At 51.8% G+C, this 23,291-nt stretch overlaps 1 protein-coding gene across 7 annotated transcripts in view; it reads right to left on the bottom strand.

The window, feature by feature from the left end:
* Positions 1 to 23,291, bottom strand: part of LOC123998616 (active breakpoint cluster region-related protein-like) — a 263,562-nt gene that overhangs the window by 120,013 nt on the left and 120,258 nt on the right. For all 7 annotated transcript variants that reach the window (XM_046303641.1, XM_046303639.1, XM_046303644.1 and 4 more), the window contains 2 exons: positions 21,959 to 22,066; positions 2,781 to 2,841 (listed from right to left, as the gene is read on the bottom strand). In XM_046303641.1, the coding sequence (XP_046159597.1) occupies positions 2,781 to 2,841; positions 21,959 to 22,066 (169 nt within the window). The remainder of the gene's footprint in view (positions 1 to 2,780; positions 2,842 to 21,958; positions 22,067 to 23,291) is intronic.

The raw sequence follows: 23,291 nt of genomic DNA on the forward strand, positions 1-23,291 counted from the left end.
TCTTCACCCCTCTCGTTCACCCCTCTCGTTCACCCCTCTCTTTCCTCTTACACTCAGTCTTCCCTACCCCTCTCGTTCACCCCTCTCTTTCCTCTTACACTCAGTCTTCCCCACCCCTCTCGTTCACCCCTCTCTTTCCTCTTACACTCAGTCTTCCCCACCCCTCTCGTTCACCCCTCTCTTTCCTCTTACACTCAGTCTTCCCCACCCCTCTCGTTCACCCCTCTCTTTCCTCTTACACTCAGTCTTCCCCACCCCTCTCGTCTTCACCCCTCTCTTTCCTCTTACACTCAGTCTTCCCTACCCCTCTCGTTCACCCCTCTCTTTCCTCTTACACTCAGTCTTCCCTACCCCTCTCGTTCACCCCTCTCTTTCCTCTTACACTCAGTCTTCCCTACCCCTCTCACCGCTCACCCCTCTCGTTCACCCCTCTCGTTCACCCCTCTCTTTCCTCTTACACTCAGTCTTCCCTACCCCTCTCGTTCACCCCTCTCTTTCCTCTTACACTCAGTCTTCCCCACCCCTCTCGTTCACCCCTCTCTTTCCTCTTACACTCAGTCTTCCCCACCCCTCTCGTTCACCCCTCTCTTTCCTCTTACACTCAGTCTTCCCCACCCCTCTCGTTCACCCCTCTCGTTCACCCCTCTCGTTCACCCCTCTCGTTCACCCCTCTCGTTCACCCCTCTTGCGGTGCATCCCTTTTCTTTTCCCTCTGATGTTCTCAAACCTTTCACCTTAAAAGGTGAGTGCTGTCTGTCTGCTGATATGACAGACTGACAGGAGACCCAGCCAGGGAGGATAATCCCACCGCAACTTCCAACACTAAACTCACACACACACATAACGTTGGGGACAAATATATGTAAAAACAGGCAGACTTCTGAACAGGCAAACACAACCAAAAACACACACTAACCACCTAACACACTAACCACCTAACACACTAACCACCTAACACACTAACCACCTAACACACTAACCACCTAACACACTAACCACCTAACACACTAACCACCTAACACACTAACCACCTAACACACTAACCACCTAACACACTAACCACCTAACACACTAACCACCTAACACACTAACCACCTAACACACTAACCACCTAACACACTAACACACTAACCACCTAACACACTAACCACCTAACTAACCACTAACCACCTAACACACTAACCACCTAACACACTAACCACCTAACACACTAACACACTAACCACCTAACACACTAACCACCTAACACACTAACCACCTAACACACTAACCACCTAACATGCACAAAAAGAAAGGTGTGAGCACAACCACAGACATGTAAAACCATCACACAGATATGTACACACACACACACACACACACACACACACACACACACACACACACACACACACACACACACACACACACACACACACACACACACACACACACACACACACACACACACACACACACACACACACACACACACACACACACACACACGTCTACTGCCAGAAACGGAAAAGCACAAAGACTGTCTCCCTCTCCCGCTGAGCAAAAATGAGAGGATAGAGAGAACCTGGCAAGAAACGAGAGTAGCGACTGTCTTTACCCAGAATTACAAAACAACTCATTAACTAATAACACCCGGCTACATTTAAGACACTGTCACACACCAGGAACTTTACCATGCAACATCCACACTAACCTATTCACAGTACCAGCCAAGAAAGAACCTTACATATATAGTCATATAGACATACAGGCAGGTGCAATTGTTAAGAATCAGAAAACACCCCACACGTACAAAATACTCAGTACAGTATTAAAGACAGATTAGAAAGGCTTTTCTATACACACAAGTTACTTCAAATATACTGTCACACACCCTCTCACACACACATTACCGTATGTGCAGTTACAACACAGTCTGAGTACCAGTAGAATCTCCATCTCACACTTCCTTCTCTGTTCTCTCTGCCTCCCCTCTCTGTCCATCTCCAACACCCATAGTCAGAGAGAGAGAGAGAGAGAGAGAGCGAGAGAGAGCGAGAGAGAGAGAGGAGAGGGGAGAGAGGAGTGGGAAAGGCAAAGAGAGAGAGCGAGAGAGAGAGAGGAGAGGGGAGAGAGAGTGGGAAAGGCAGAGAGAGAGAGCGAGAGGAGAGGGGAGAGAGAGTGGGAAAGGCAAAGAGAGAGCGAAAGCGAGAGCGAGAGAGAGGAGAGGGGAGGGGAGAGAGAGGAGTGGGAAAGGCAAAGAGAGAGAGCGAGAGGAGAGGGGAGAGAGAGGAGTGGGAAAGGCAAAGAGAGAGAGAGCGAGAGAGAGAGAGGAGAGGGGAGAGAGAGTGGGAAAGGCAGAGAGAGAGAGCGAGAGGAGAGGGGAGAGAGAGTGGGAAAGGCAAAGAGAGAGAGAGCGAGAGAGAGAGAGGAGAGGGGAGAGAGAGTGGGAAAGGCAGAGAGAGAGAGCGAGAGGAGAGGGGAGAGAGAGTGGGAAAGGCAAAGAGAGAGCGAGAGCGAGAGCGAGAGAGAGGAGAGGGGAGAGAGAGGAGTGGGAAAGGCAAAGAGAGAGAGAGCGAGAGAGAGGAGAGGGGAGAGAGAGTGGGAAAGGCAGAGAGAGAGAGCGAGAGAGGAGAGGGGAGAGAGAGAAGCAGAGAGAGAGAGAAGCAAGCATGCACAGGAGGGAGCCTGGCCTCCCTAAGCCTGCCGCTGCATACACAAGCAGAAGAGACAAGGCTACAGAGTCTGAAAGAGCCATAGCAGCCTTCTGACACACATCTAGATTAGAACTCATCTCTTACCTTCCATAGTGACATTTGTGTTACAGTCCTTCGAGTCCTTAGGACCCTTTACTTTCAGGTTCTGGAAGAAAATGAATGAATTGTGATTGCTGGTGTATTACAGGTTTAGTGGTAGAATATTTTAGTGGTATAGGAATTTAGCGGTATAGAACACAGGAGGCTGTTGAGGGGAGAATGGCTCATAATAATGGCCGGAAAGGAACAAGGAATGGCATCAAACACCTGTAAACCATGGAAAGGGAAAGAGGGATAACTAGTCAGTTGTACAACTGAATGCTTCAACTGATAGCGTCTTCCGCCTTTAACCCCTCTGTGTTTGATACCGTTTCACTCATTCTGCCCCAGTCATTACCACAGACCCGTACTCCCCAATAAAGGTGCCACCAACCTCCTGTGGTATAGAAGCAGGACCCACCCAGAAACACACCCACCCAACCAGAGACACACAAACCCACCCACCCAACCAACCAGAAACACACCGAAACACACACACACACCGAAACACACACACACACACACCGAAACACACACACACACACCGAAACACACACACACACACCGAAACACACACACACACACCGAGAGACACACACACCGAGACACACACACCGACACACACACACCGAGACACACACACACCGACACACACACACACACACACACCGAGACACACACACACCGAGACACACACACACCGAGACACACACACACACACCGAGACACACACACACACACAGACACACACACACACACACACAGACACACACACACACACACACACACACACACACACACACACACACACACACACCACCGACACACACACACACACACCGAGACACACACACACACACCGAGACACACACACACACACACCGAGACACACACACACCGAGACACACACACACACACACACACACACACACACACCGAGACACACACACACACCGAGACACACACACACACACGAGACACACACACACACCAGACACACACACACACACACCGAGACACACACACACACACACCGACACACACACACACACACACCGAGACACACACACACACACACACACGAGACACACACACACACACACACACACACACACACACACCGACACACACACACACACACACACACACACACACCGACACACACACACCGAACACACACACACACACACACACACACACACACACACACACACACACACACACACACACACACACGACACACACACACACACACCGAAACACACACACACACACACCGACACACACACACACACACACACACACACACACACACACACCGAGACACACACACACACACACACACACACACACACCACACACACACACACACACACGAGACACACACACACACACACACACCGAGACACACACACACACACACACACACCGAGACACACACACACACACACACCGAGACACACACACACACACGACACACACCGACACACACACACCACCGAGACACACACACACACCGAGACACACACACACACACACCGACACACACACACACACACCGAGACACACACACACACACACACACACCGACACACACACACACACACGAGACACACACACACCGACACACACACACACACACACACAGACACACACACACACACACACACACACACACACACACACACACACACCGACACACACACACACACACACACACACACACACACACCACACACACACCGACACACACACACCGAGACACACACACACCGACACACACACACACACACACACACACACACACACAGACACACACACGGGACACACACACCACACACACACACGAGACACACACACACACACACACACACACACACACACACACACACACACACACACACACACACACACACACACACACAGACACACACACACACACACCGAGACACACACACACACACACACACACACACACACACACACACACACACGACACACACAGACACACACACACACACACACACACACACACCGAGACACACACACACACACACCGACACACACACACACACACACACCACACACACACAGACACACACACACACACCGACACACACACACACACCGAGACACACACACACACACACACACACCGACACACACACACACACACACACACACACACGAGACACACACACACACACACACACACACACGAGACACACACACCGAGACACACACACACACAGACACACACACACACACACACACCGAGACACACACACACACACACACACACACCAGACACACACACACACACACCGACACACACACACACACACACACACACACACACACACACACACACACACAGACACACACCGACACACACACACACACACGAGACACACACACACACACCGACACACACACACACACCGACACACACACACACACACACACGAGACACACACACCACACACACACACACAGACACACACACACCACACACACACACACACCGACACACACACACACACACCGACACACACACACGAGACACACACACACACACGAGACACACACACACACACACACCGACACACACCGAGACACACACACACACACACACACACACACACACACACACACACGAGACACACCACACACACACACGAGACACACACACACACCGACACACACACACACACGGGACACACACACACGAGACACACACACACACACCGGGACACACACACACCGAGACACACACACACCGAGACACACACACACACGACACACGAGACACACACACACACACCGAGACACACACACACACGACACACACACACACAGAGACACACACACGAGACACACACACACACACCGAGACACACACACACACACACACACACCGAGACACACACACACCACACACACACCGAGACACACACACACACCGAGACACACACACACACACACACACACACACACACCGACACACACACACACACACACACCGAGGGACACACACACACACGAGACACACACACACACCGGGACACACACACACGAGACACACACACACACACACACGACACACGACACACACACACCGAGACACACACACACACCGAGACACACACACACACACACGACACACACACACACACACACACAGACACACACACACACACACACCGAGACACACACACACACAGGGACACACACACACACACACACACACACACAGACACACACCGACACACACACACACCGAGACGACACACACACACCACACACACACACACACACACCGAGACACACACACCGAGACACACACCGAGACACACACACACGACACACACACACACACGACACCGAGACACACACAGACACACACACCGACACACACACACCGACACACACACACACACACACACACACACACACACACACACACACACACACACGAGACACACACACACACCGACACACACAGACACACACACACGAGACACACACACACCGACACACACACACACACACCGAGACACACACACACACACACACACACACACACACACACACCGACACGACGACACACACACACACCGACCGAGACACACACACACACACACCGAGACACACACACACCGAGGACACGAGACACACACACACACACCGACACACACACACACACACACCACCGAGACACACACACACACACCGACACACACACACACAGACACACACACGAGACACACACAGGACACACACACACCGACACACACACACACACACACACACACACACACCGAGACACACACACCGAGACACACACACACACACACACACACACACACCGACACACACACACAGACACACACACACACCGAGACACACACCGACACGACACACACACACCGGACACACACACACACACCACACACACACACACACGAGACACACACCGAGACACACACACACACCGACAGACACACACACACCGACACACACACACACACACGACACACACACCGAGACACACACACACACCGAGACACACCGACACACACACACACACACACACCGACACACACACACACCGAGACACACACACACCAGACACACACACCGAGACACACACACACCGAGACACACACACACCCGACACACACACACACCGACACACACACACACACACACACACACACACACACACACCGAGACACACACCGACCGAGACACACCGACACACACACACACGACACACACACACCACCGACACACACACCACACACACACACCCACACACACACACACACACCGAGACGACACACACACACACACACACACACACCGACACGAGACACACACACCGACACACACACGAGACACACACACACACACACACCGAGACGAGACACACACACACACACACGACCGACACACACACCGAGACACACACACAGACACACACACACCGACACACACACACACACACCGAGACACACACACACACCGACACACACACCGAGACACACACACGACACACACACACCGAGACACACACACACACACACCGAGACACACACACACACACACGAGACACCGACACACACACACACACACACACACCGAGACACACACACACACACACACCGAGACACACACACACACACACACACCGAGACACACACACACGAGACACACACACACCGAGACACACACACACACACACGAGACACACACACACCACCGACACACACACACACACACGAGACACACACACACACGAGACACACACACACCGAGACACACACACACACGGGACACACACACACACACCGACACACACACACACACACACGAGACACACACACACGAGACACACACACACACACACACACACCGAGACACACACACACACACACACACACACACACACACACACACCGACACACACACACACACACCGACACACACACACACACAGACACACACACACACACCGAGACACACACACACACACACACACACCACACACACACACCGAGACACACACACACCGACACACACACACACACACACCGAGACACACACACACACACCCGAGACACACACACACACCGAGACACACACACACACACACACCGAGACACACACACACACACACACCGAGACACACACACACACACACACACACACACACACCGAGACACACACACACACACCGACACACACACACACACACACACACACACACACACCGGACACACACACACACACACACACACACACACACACACACACACACACACACACACACACACACACACCGAGACACACACACACACACACACACACACCGAGACACACACACACACCGAGACACACACACACACACACCGACACACACACACCGACACACACACACACACACACACACACACACACACACACACACACACACACACACACCGAGACACACACACACGAGACACACACACACGACACACACACACACGAGACACACACACACGAGACACACACCGAGACACACACACCGAGACACACACACACACCGAGACACACACACACCGAGACACACACACACCGAGACACACACACCGAGACACACACACACCGAGACACACACACCGACACACACACACACACCGACACACACACACCGGGACACACACACACCGAGACACACACACACCGACACACACACACCGAGACACACACACACCCGAGACACACACACACACACGAGACGAGACACACACACACCGAGACACACACACACCGAGACACACACACACCGAGACACACACACACACCGAGACACACACACACGAGACACACACACACACACACACACACCGAGACACACACACACACCGAGACACACACACACACCGAGACACACACACACACACCGAGACACACACACCGAGACACACACACACCGAGACACACACACACCGACACACACACCGAGACACACACACCACACACACACACACCGAGACACACACACACACAGACACACACACCGAGACACACACACGAGACACACACACACACCGACACACACACACCGGGACACACACACACGAGACACACACACACCGAGACACACACACACACGACACACACACACACACACACGAGACACACACACCGAGACACACACACACACACCGACCGACACACACGGGGACACACACACACGAGACACACACGGGACACACACACACACGAGACACACACACCGAGACACACACACACACACCGACACACACACACACACACGAGACACACCGACACACACACACCGACACACACACACACACCGAGACACACACACACCGGGACACACACACACCGGACACACACACACCGGGACACACACACACCGAGACACACACACACACACACACACACCGACACACACACACACCGAGACACACACACACACCGAGACACACACACACCGGGACACACACACACACCGGACACACACACACGAGACACACACACACCGAGACACACACACCGGACACACACCGGGACACACACACCACCACACCGACACACACACCGAGACACACACACACCGAGACACACACACACACACACACACAGACACACCGAGACACACACACACACCGAGACACACACACACACCGAGACACACACACACCGACACACACACACACCACACACACCGGACACACACACACCGAGACACACACACCGGGACACACACGACAGAGACACACACACACCGAGACACACACACACACCAGACACACACCGAGACACACACACACACACGAGACACACACACACACACCGAGACACACACACGAGGACACACACACACACCGAGACACACAGAGACACACACACCAGACACACCGACCGGACACACACACACCGAGACACACACACCGAGACACACACCGAGACACACACACACAGACACACACCGACCGAGACACACACACACACCACACCGACCGAGACACACACACACACCGACCGACACACACACACACCGACACGAGACACACACACACACACACAGACACACGACACACACACACCGAGACACACACACACACCACACACACACACGAGACACACACCACACACACACACAGGGACACACACAGACACACACACACACACACACACACACACACACACACCGACACACACACACACACGAGGACACACACACACACACACGGGACACACACGAGACACACACACACACACCGAGACACACACACACACACACCGAGACACACACACACACACACCGAGACACACACACACACACACGAGGGACACACACACACACACACGACGACACACACACACACCAGACACACACACACACACACACACCGAGACACACACACACACACACCGAGACACACACACACACACCGAGACACACACACCACACACACACACGAGACACACACACACCGAGACACACACACACACACACACCGAGACACACACACACACACGAGACACACACACACACACACACACACCGGACACGACACACACACACACACACACACACACCGAGACACACACACACACACCGACACACACACACGAGACACACACACACACACACGACACACACACGAGACACACACGAGGACACACACACACCGACACACACACACACACACACACACGGGGACACACACACACCGGGACACACACACACACACACACACACACACACACACACACACACACACCGACACACAGACACACACACACACACACACACCGACACACACACACACACCGAGACACACACACGAGACACACACCGAGACACACACACACACACACGAGACACACCGACACACACACACACACCGAGGACACACACGGGACACACACACACCGAGACACACACACACGACACACACACACAGACACACACACACACACACAGACACACACACACACACACCGACACACACACACACACACACACACACACACACACACACACACACCGAGACACACACACACGAGACACACACACACACACACGAGACACACACACACCACACACACACACCACACACACACACACCGAGACACACACACACCGAGACACACACACACACCGAGACACACACACACACACACACACACACACACACACACACACCGAGACACACACACACACACCGGACACACACACACACACCGACACACACACACCGAGACACACACCAGACACACACACACACACCGACACACACACACACACACACACACACACACACACGACACACACACACGAGACACACACACACACACACACCGAGACACACACACACACACCGAGACACACACACCGACACACACACACACACCGAGACACACACACGAGGACACACACACACACACCGAGACACACACACACCGAGACACCACACACACACCGAGACACACACACACACACCGACACACACACACACACACCGAGACACACACACACACGACACACACACACACGAGGGAGACACACACACACACACCGAGACACACACACACCGACACACACACACACCGACACACACACACCGGACACACACACACCGACCGACACACACACACACACACACACACACCGACCACACACACACACACACACACCGACACGAGACACACACACACACACACGACCGAGACACACACACACACACACCGAGACACACACACAGACACACACACACACACGAGACACACACACACACCGAGACACACACACACACACACCGAGACACACACACACACCGAGACACCACAGACACACACACACACACACACACACCGAGACGACACACACACACACACACACACACACACACAGACACACACACACACACACCGAGACACACACACACACACACACGAGACACACACACACACACACGAGACACACACACACACACACACACACACACACACACACACACACACACACACACACACCGAGACACACACACACACACACACACACACACACCGAGACACACACACACACACACCGAGACACACACACACACACACACCGAGACACACACACACACACACACACACACACACACACACACACACCGAGACACACACACACACCGAGACACACACACACGAGACACACACACACCGAGACACACACACCACACACACACCGAGACACACACACACACACACACACCGAGACACACACGAGGACACACACACCGAGACACACACACAGAGACACACACACACACACCGAGACACACACACACCGAGACACACACACACACACACACACCGAGACACACACACACACACACCGAGACACACACACACACACACAGACACACACACACCGGGACGCACACACACACACGAGACACACACACACACACCGAGACGCACACACACACACACACCGACACACACACACACACCGAGACACACACACACACACCGAGACACACACACACACACCGAGACACACACACACACACCGAGACACACACACACACACCGAGACACACACACACACACAGAGACACACACACACACACCGAGACACACACACACACACACCGAGACACACACACACACACCGAGACACACACACACCGAGACACACACACACCGAGACACACACACACACCGAGACACACACACACGAGACACACACACACCGAGACACACCCAGACACACACACACCGAGACACACCCACACACACACACACCGAGACACACCCACACACAGAGAACAGAGACACCCACCCAGAGAACAGAGATTCCCACCCAGAGACACACCCACCCACCCAGAGACACACCCATCCACCCAGAGACACACCCACCCACCCAGAGACACACCCACCCACCCAGAGACACACCCACCCACCCAGAGACACACCCACCCACCCAGAGACACACCCAGAGACACACCCACCCACCCAGAGACACACCCAGAGACAAAACCCACACACCCAGAGACACACCCACACACCCAGAGACTAGAGGTCGACCGATTAATCGGAATGCCCGATTAATTAGGGCCGATTTCCAGTTTTCATAACAATCGGAAATCGGTATTTTTGGGCAGCAATTTCCGTTTTTTTTGTTTTTCTAACCTTTATTTAACTAGGCAAGTCAGTTAAGAACACATTCTTATTTTCAATGACGGCCTAGGAACAGTGGGTTAACTGCCTGTTCAGGGGCAGAACGACAGATTTTCACCTTGTCAGCTCAGGGGATCCAAGCTTGCAACCGTACAGTTAACTAGTCCAACACTAACCATTGCACTCCACAAGGAGCCTGCCTGTTATGTGAATGCAGTAGAAGCCAAGGTAAATTGCTAGCTAGCATTAAACTTATCTTATAAAAAACAATCAATCATAATCACTAGTTATAACTACTAATCCAGTTTAGCAGGCAATATTAACCAGGTGAAATTGTGTCATTTCTCTTGCGTTCATTACACGCAGAGTCACTACTTCCGGCGCCGACTGAGATGGCCGCCTCGCTTCGCGTTCCTAGGAAACTATGCAGTTTTTTGTTTTTTTACGTGTTATTTCTTACATTAGTACCCCAGGTCATCTTAGGTTTCATTACATACAGTCGAGAAGAACTACTGAATATAAGATCAGCGTCAACTCACCATCAGTACGACCAAGAATATGTTTTCCGCGACGCGGATCCTGTGTTCTGCCTTACAAACAGGACAACGGAATGGATCGCATGCAGCGACCCAAGGAAACGACTCCGAAAAAGAGGGAAACGCGGCGGTGTTCTGGTCAGACTCCGGAAAAGGGCACATCGCGCACCACTTCCCAGTATTCTTCTTGCCAATGTCCAGTCTCTCGACAACAAGGTTGATGAAATCCGAGCAAGGGTGGCATTCCAGAGGGACATCAGAGACTGCAACGTTCTCTGCTTTACGGAGACATGGCTTACTGGGAAAACGCTATCCAGGGCGGTGCAGCCAACGGGTTTCTCCACGCATCGCGCCGACAGAAACAAACATCTCTCTGGTAAGAAGAGTGGAGGGGCGTATGCCTCATGACTAACGGGACATGGTGTGATGAAGAAAACATACAGGAACTCAAATCCTTCTGTTCACCTGATTTAGAATTCCTCACAATCAAATGTAGACCGCATTATCTTCCAAGAGAATTCTCTTCGATTATAATCACAGCCGTATATACCCCCCCCAAGCAGACACATCGATGGCTCTGAACAAACTTTATTTAACTCTTTGCAAACTGGAAAACATTTATCCGGAGGCTGCATTCATTGTAGCTGGGGATTTTAACAAAGCCAATCTGAAAACAAGACTCCCTAAATTTTATCAGCATATCGATTGCGCAACCAGGGGTGGTAAAACCTTGGATCATTGTTACTCTAACTTCCGCGACGCATATAAGGCCCTGCCCCGCCCCCTTTCGGAAAAGCTGACCACGACTCCATTTTGCTGATCCCTGCCTACAGACAGAAATTAAAACAAGAGGCTCCCACGCTGAGGTCTGTCCAACGCTGGTCAGAACAAGCTGACTCTACACTCCAAGACTGCTTCCATCACGTGGACTGGGACATGTTTCGTATTGCGTCAGATGGGAATATTGACGAATACGCTGATTCGGTGTGCGAGTTCATTAGAACGTGCGTCGAAGATGTCGTTCCCATAGCAACGATAAAAACATTCCCTAACCAGAAACCGTGGATTGATGGCAGCATTCGCGTGAAACTGAAAGCGCGAACCACTGCTTTTAATCAGGGCAAGGTGTCTGGCAACATGACTGAATACAAACAGTGCAGCTATTCCCTCCGTAAGGCTATCAAACAAGCTAAGCGTCAGTACAGAGACAAAGTGGAATCTCAATTCAATGGCTCAGACACAAGAGGCATGTGGCAGGGTCTACAGTCAATCACGGACTACAAGATGAAATCCAGCCCAGTCACGGACCAGGATGTCTTGCTCCCAGGCAGACTAAATAACTTTTTGCCCGCTTTGAGGACAATACAGTGCCACTGACACGGCCTGCAACGGAAACATGCAGTCTCTCCTTCACTGCAGCCGAGGTGAGTAAGACATTTAAACGTGTTAACCCTCGCAAGGCTGCAGGCCCAGACGGCATCCCCAGCCGCGCCCTCCGAGCATGCGCAGACCAGCTGGCCGGTGTGTTTACGGACATATTCAATCAATCCCTATACCAGTCTGCTGTTCCCACATGCTTCAAGAGGGCCACCATTGTTCCTGTTCCCAAGAAAGCTAAGGTAACTGAGCTAAACGACTACCGCCCCATAGCACTCACTTCCGTCATCATGAAGTGCTTTGAGAGACTAGTCAAGGACCATATCACCTCCACCCTACCTGACACCCTAGACCCACTCCAATTTGCTTACCGCCCAAATAGGTCCACAGACGATGCAATCTCAACCACACTGCACACTGCCCTAACCCACCTGGACAAGAGGAATACCTATGTGAGAATGCTGTTCATCGACTACAGCTCGGCATTCAACACCATAGTACCCTCCAAGCTCGTCATCAAGCTCGAGACCCTGGGTCTCGACCCCGCCCTGTGCAACTGGGTACTGGACTTCCTGACGGGCCGCCCCCAGGTGGTGAGGGTAGGCAACAACATCTCCTCCCCGCTGATCCTCAACACGGGGCCCCACAAGGGTGCGTTCTGAGCCCTCTCCTGTACTCCCTGTTCACCCACGACTGCGTGGCCACGCACGCCTCCAACTCAATCATCAAGTTTGCGGACGACACAACAGTGGTAGGCTTGATTACCAACAACGACGAGACGGCCTACAGGGAGGAGGTGAGGGCCCTGGAGTGTGGTGTCAGGAAAATAACCTCACACTCAACGTCAACAAAACTAAGGAGATGATTGTGGACTTCAGGAAACAGCAGAGGGAACACCCCCTATCCACATCGATGGAACAGTAGTGGAGAGGGTAGCTAGTTTTAAGTTCCTCGGCATACACATCACAGACAAACTGAATTGGTCCACTCACACTGACAGCGTCGTGAAGAAGGCGCAGCAGCGCCTATTCAACCTCAGGAGGCTGAAAAATTTGGCTTGTCACCAAAAGCACTCACAAACTTCTACAGATGCACAATCGAGAGCATCCTGGCGGGCTGTATGACCGCCTGGTACGGCAACTGCTCCGCCCTCAACCGTAAGGCTCTCCAGAGGGTAGTGAGGACTGCACAACGCATCACCGGGGGCAAACTACCTGCCCTCCAGGACACCTACACCACCCGTTGTTACAGGAAGGCCATAAAGATCATCAAGGACATCAACCACCCGAACCACTGCCTGTTCACCCCGCTATCATCCAGAAGGCGAGGTCAGTACAGGTGCATCAAAGCTGGGACCGAGAGACTGAAAAACAGCTTCTATCTCAAGGCCATCAGACTGTTAAATAGCCACCACTAACATTGAGTGGCTGCTGCCAACACACTGTCATTGACACTGACCCAACTCCAGCCATTTTAATAATGGGAATTGATGGAAATTATGTAAATATATCACTAGCCACTTTAAACAATGCTACCTTATATAATGTTACTTACCCTACATTATTCATCTCATATGCATATGTATATACTGTACTCTACAACATCGACTGCATCCTTATGTAACACATGTATCACTAGCCACTTTAACTATGCCACTTTGTTTACTTTGTCTACACACTCATCTCATATGTATATACTGTACTCGATACCATCTACTGTATGCTGCTCTGTACCATCACTCATTCATATATCCTTATGTACATGTTCCTTATCCCCTTACACTGTGTATAAGACAGTAGTTTTTTTTGGAATTGTTAGTTAGATTACTTGTTGGTTATCACTGCATTGTCGGAACTAGAAGCACAAGCATTTCGCTACACTCGCATTAACATCTGCTAACCATGTGTATGTGACAAATAAAATTTGATTTGTTTTGATTTGAGTCAGGGTATATGCAACAGTTTGGGCTGCCTGGCTCAATGCGAACTAATTTGCCAGAAGTTTACGTAATTATGACATAACATTGAAGGTTGTGCGATGTAACAAGAATATTTAGACTGATGGATGCCACCCGTTAGATAAAATACAGAACGGTTCCGTATTTCACTGAAATAATAAACCTTTTGTTTTTGAAATGATAATTTCCGGATTCGACCATATTAATGAGCAAAGGCTCGTATTTCTGTCTGTTATTATGTTATAATTAAGTCTGATTTGATAGAGCAGTCTGACTGAGCAGCAGCAGGCCCGTAATCATTCATTCAAACAGCACTTTCGTGCGTTTTGCCAGCAGCTCTTCGCAAGCACAGCGCTGTTTATGACTTCAAGCCTATCAGCCTAATGGCTGGTGTAACCAATGTGAAATGGCTACCTAGTCAGCTGGGTGTGCGCTAATACTGTTTCAAACGTCACTCGCTTTTAGATTTGTAGTATTTTGTGGAGCGATGGGTAACGCTGCTTTGAGGGTGGCTGTTGTCGATGTGTTCCTGGTTCGAGCCCAGGTAGGGACGAGGAGAGGGACGGAAGCTATACTGTTACACTGGCAATACTAAAGTGCCTATAAGAACATCCAATAGTCAAAGGTTAATGAAATACAAATGGTATAGAGAGAAATAGTCTTATAATTCCTATAACTACAACCTAAAACCTCTTACCTTGGAATATTGAAGTCTCATGTTAAAAGGAAACACCAACTTTCATATGTTCTCATGTTCTGAGCAAGGAACTGAAACGTTAGCTTTATTAAATGGCACATATTTTACATGGCACACACATATTGCATATTGGCACATGTTACTTTCGTCTCCAACACTTTGTTCTTGAATTATTTATTTGAGGCTAAATTGATTTTATTGATGTATTATAAAAGTTAAAATAAGTGTTCATTCAGTATTGTTGTAATTGTCATTATTACAAATAAAATAAAAATCGACCGATTAATCGGTATCGGCTTTTTTGGTCCTCCAATAATCGGTATCGGCATTGAAAAATCATAATCGGGCGACCTCTACCAGACAGACAGACACACCCAGACACATACACACACACCCAGACCCACACACACACACCCAGACCCACACACACACACCCAGACCCACGCACACACACCCAGACCCACGCACCCAGACCCACGCACCCAGACCCACGCACCCAGACCCACGCACCCAGACCCACGCACCCAGACCCACGCACCCAGACCCACGCACCCAGAGACACGCACCCAGAGACACGCGCACACACCCAGAGACACACGCACACACCCAGAGACACACGCACACACCCAGAGACACACGCACACACCCAGAGACACACGCACACACCCAGAGACACACGCACACACCCAGAGACACACGCACACACCCAGAGACACACGCACACACCCAGAGACACACGCACACACCCAGAGACACGCACACACCCAGAGACACACGCACACACAGAGACACACGCACACACCCAGAGACACACGCACACACCCAGAGACACACACACACCCAGAGACACGCACACACCCAGAGACACACACACACCCAGAGACACACGCACGCACCCAGAGACACGCACCCAGAGACACGCACCCAGAGACACACACCCAGAGACACACACCCAGAGACACACGCCCAGAGACACACACCCAGAGACACACACCCAGAGACACACGCCCAGAGACACACGCCCAGAGACACACGCACACACCCAGAGACACACACACCCAGAGACACACACACACGCACCCAGAGACACACGCACACACACGCACCCAGAGACACACGCACACACACGCACCCAGAGACACACACACACACCCACCCAGAGACACACACACACACACCCACCCAGAGACACACACACCCACCCAGAGACACACACACCCACACACCCACCCAGAGACACACACACCCACCCAGAGACACACACACACCCACCCACCCAGAGACACACACCCACCCACCCAGAGACACACACCCACCCACCCAGAGAGACACACACACACACCCACCCAGAGAGACACACACACACACCCACCCACCCAGAGAGACACACACACACACCCACCCACCCAGAGAGACACACACACACACACCCACCCAGAGAGACACACACACACACCCACCCACCCAGAGAGACACACACACACACACCCACCCAGAGAGACACACACACACACACACCCACCCAGAGAGACACACACACACACACACCCAGAGAGAGACACACACACACACCCACCCAGAGAGAGACACACACACCCACCCAGAGACACACACACACACACACACACACACACACACACACACACACACACACACACACACACACACACACACACACACACACACACACACACACACACCCACACACACCACCCACCCAGAGACACACACACACACCCACCCAGAGACACACACACACACACCCAGAGACACACACACACACACCCACAGACACACACACACACACACCCACCCAGACACACACACACACACACACACACCCAGAGACACACACACACACACACACACACACACACACACACACACACACACACACACACACACCACCCAGAGACACACACACACTCACCCAGAGACACACACACACACACACACACACCCAGAGACACACACACACACACACACTCACCCAGAGACACACACACACACACTCAGAGACACACACCCAGAGACACACCCACACACCCAGAGACACACACACACACCCAGAGACACACACACACACACACAGACACACCACCCAGACACACACCCACACACACACCCAGAGACACACACACACACACACACACCCAGAGACACACACACACACACACACCCAGAGACACACACACACACCCAGAGACACACACACACACACACCCAGAGACACACACACACACCCCCAGAGACACACACACACACCCCCAGAGACACACACACACACACCCAGAGACACACACACACACCCAGACACCCACCCAGAGACACACACCCAGAGCCACACACCCAGACACCCACCCAGAGACACCCACCCAGACACACACACACCCACCCAGAGACACACACACACACCCACCCAGACACACACACACACACACCCAGAGACACACACACACACACACACACACACACACACACACCCAGAGACACACACACACACAGACACACACACACCACCCAGAGACACACACACACACACACCCACCCAGAGACACACACACACACACACCACCCAGAGACACACACACACACACCCAGAGACACACACACACACACACCCAGAGACACACACACACACACACACACCCAGAGACACACACACACACACACACACCCAGAGACACACACACCCACACACCCACCCAGAGACACACAACCACCCAGAGACACACACACACACCCACCCAGAGACACACCCACACACCCACCCAGACACACACACCCACACACCCAGAGACACACACACACACACACCCAGAGACACACACACACACCCAGAGACACACACACACACCCAGAGACACACACACACACACCCAGAGACACACACACACACCACCCAGAGACACACACACACACCCAGAGACACACACACACACACACACACACCCAGAGACACACACACACACACACACACACACACCCAGAGACACACACACACCCAGAGACACACACACACACCCAGACACACACACACACACCCAGACACACACACACACACCCCAGACACACACACACACACACACCCAGACACACACACACACACACCAGACACACACACCCAGACACACACACCCAGAGACACACACACACACCCACCCAGAGACACACACACACCCACCCAGAGACACACACACCCCCAGAGACACACACACACACACACACACACCACCCAGACACACACCCACCCAGACACACCCACCCACACACACCCACCCAGACACACCCACCCAGAGACACACACACCCACCCAGAGACACACCCACCCAGAGACACACACACCCACCCAGAGACACACACACCCACCCAGAGACACACACACACACCCAGAGACACACACACACACACACACCCACACCCAGACACACACACACGCACACCCAGACACACACACACACACACACACACACACCCAGAGACACACACACACACCCAGAGACACACACACACACACCCAGAGACACACACACACACACCCAGAGACACACACACACACACACACCCAGAGACACACACACCCAGAGACACACACACCCAGAGACACACACACCCAGAGACACACACCCACACACACACCCAGACACACACACACGCACACCCAGACACACACACACGCACACCCAGACACACACACACGCACACACCCAGAGACACACACACACACACACACCCAGAGACACACACACACACACACCCAGACACACACACACCCACACCCAGAGACACACACACACACACACACACCCAGAGACACACACACACACACACCCAGACACACACACACACCCAGAGACACACACACACCCAGAGACACACACACACACACCCAGAGACACACACACACACACACACCCAGAGACACACACACACACACCCAGACACACACACACACACACCCAGAGACACACACACACACACACACACACCCAGAGACACACACACACACCCAGAGACACACACACACACACCCAGAGACACACACACACACACCCAGAGACACACACACACACCCAGAGACACACACACACACCCAGAGACACACACACACACACCCAGAGACACACACACACACACACCCAGAGACACACACACACACACCCAGAGACACACACACACCCAGAGACACACACACACACACCCTGACACACACCCAGAGCCTGGTTGAGGCTGCGTGGAGCTAATGAAGAGGAATGGAGCTGATGCAGCAGACTGTCGGGCTGGGAAAACACACGGCCCCAAAACTACACACACACAAATATATACACAACACCATATATTAGTACACATTTCAGCCCTCACAACTGATGTGCATGGTGTGAGTGTGCTTTGTGTGTTTACGTGTGTGACCAACATCTACCTCAGAGATCTTCTGGAACTGGGTGTTGGCCTGGCTGCATTTCTCTGCTGTCTCCACCGCTGTCTTGTAGTTGTCAACAAAAGCCTTGTACACCCCCAGCTGGCTGGCCTAGAGCACAGAGGAGAGGACACAATATTAACACCGTGGAGAGAGGAAAAGGAGGAGGAGGAGGATGAAGAGGAGGAGAATGAAAATGACGCTGTCTGGAAGTCCACTCCTAAATGAACTTTCCTTTATGTGATTCTATGTTTAGAACTACCCATACTACACCCAAGACTGGAGAGGGGTATTGGATGACGCAATTCAACTCCCTCTAAGAGGAACCCAATCACATTTCTATACAGTGTAAAGCTTAAGAGCAGGAGTGTCAAAAATACAGCCCGTGAGGTAAATACATAAAGTTAAATAAATGTATACATACAGTGCATTCAGAAAGTATTCAGACCCATTGACTTTTTACACATGTTGTTACATTACAGCCTTATTCTAAAATTATTAAATTGTTTTCCCCCCTCTCATCAATCTACATACAATACCCCACATAATGACAAAGCAAAAACAAGTTATTCTAATTTTTTTCAAATGTATAAAAAATACCAAAGTGAAATATTACATTTACATAAGTATTCAGACCCTTTACTCAGTACTTTGTTGAAGCACCTTTGGCAGTGATTACAGCCTCAAGTCTTCTTAGGTATGAAGCTACAAGCTTGGCATACCTGTATTTGGGGAGTTTCTCCCATTCTTCTCCGCAGATCCTCTCAAGCTCTGTCAGGTTGGATGGGGAGAGTTGCTGCACAGCTATTTTCAGGTCTCTCTAGAGATGTTCGATCGGGTTCAAGTTTGGGCTGTGGCTGGGCCACTCAAGGACACTCATAAACTTGTCCCAAAGCCTCTCCTGCTTTGTCTTGGCTGTGTACTTAAGGTCGTTGTCCTGTTGAAAGGTGAACCTTCACCCCGGTCTGAGGTCTTGAGCGCTCTGTTGCAGGTTTTCAGGATCTCTCTGTCCTTTGCTAAGTTTATCATTTATCCCTTGATCCTGACTCCCAGTCCCTGCTGCTGAAAAACATCCCCACAGCATGATGCTGCCACCGCCATGCTTCACCGTAGGGATGGTGCCAGGTTTCCTCCAGACGTGACGCTTGGCATCAGAACTAAGACTTCAATCTTGGTTTCATCAGACCAGAGAACCTTGTTTCTCATGGTCTGAGAGTCCTTTAGGTAAACTCCAAGCGGGCTGTCAATGTGCCCTTTACTGAGGAGTGGCTTCCATCTGGCCTGATTGATGGAGTGCTGCAGAGATGGTTGTCCTTCTGGAAGGTTCTCCCATCTT

This window comes from Oncorhynchus gorbuscha, linkage group LG16 (assembly GCF_021184085.1).
Source record: "Oncorhynchus gorbuscha isolate QuinsamMale2020 ecotype Even-year linkage group LG16, OgorEven_v1.0, whole genome shotgun sequence".
NCBI lineage: Eukaryota > Metazoa > Chordata > Actinopteri > Salmoniformes > Salmonidae > Oncorhynchus > Oncorhynchus gorbuscha.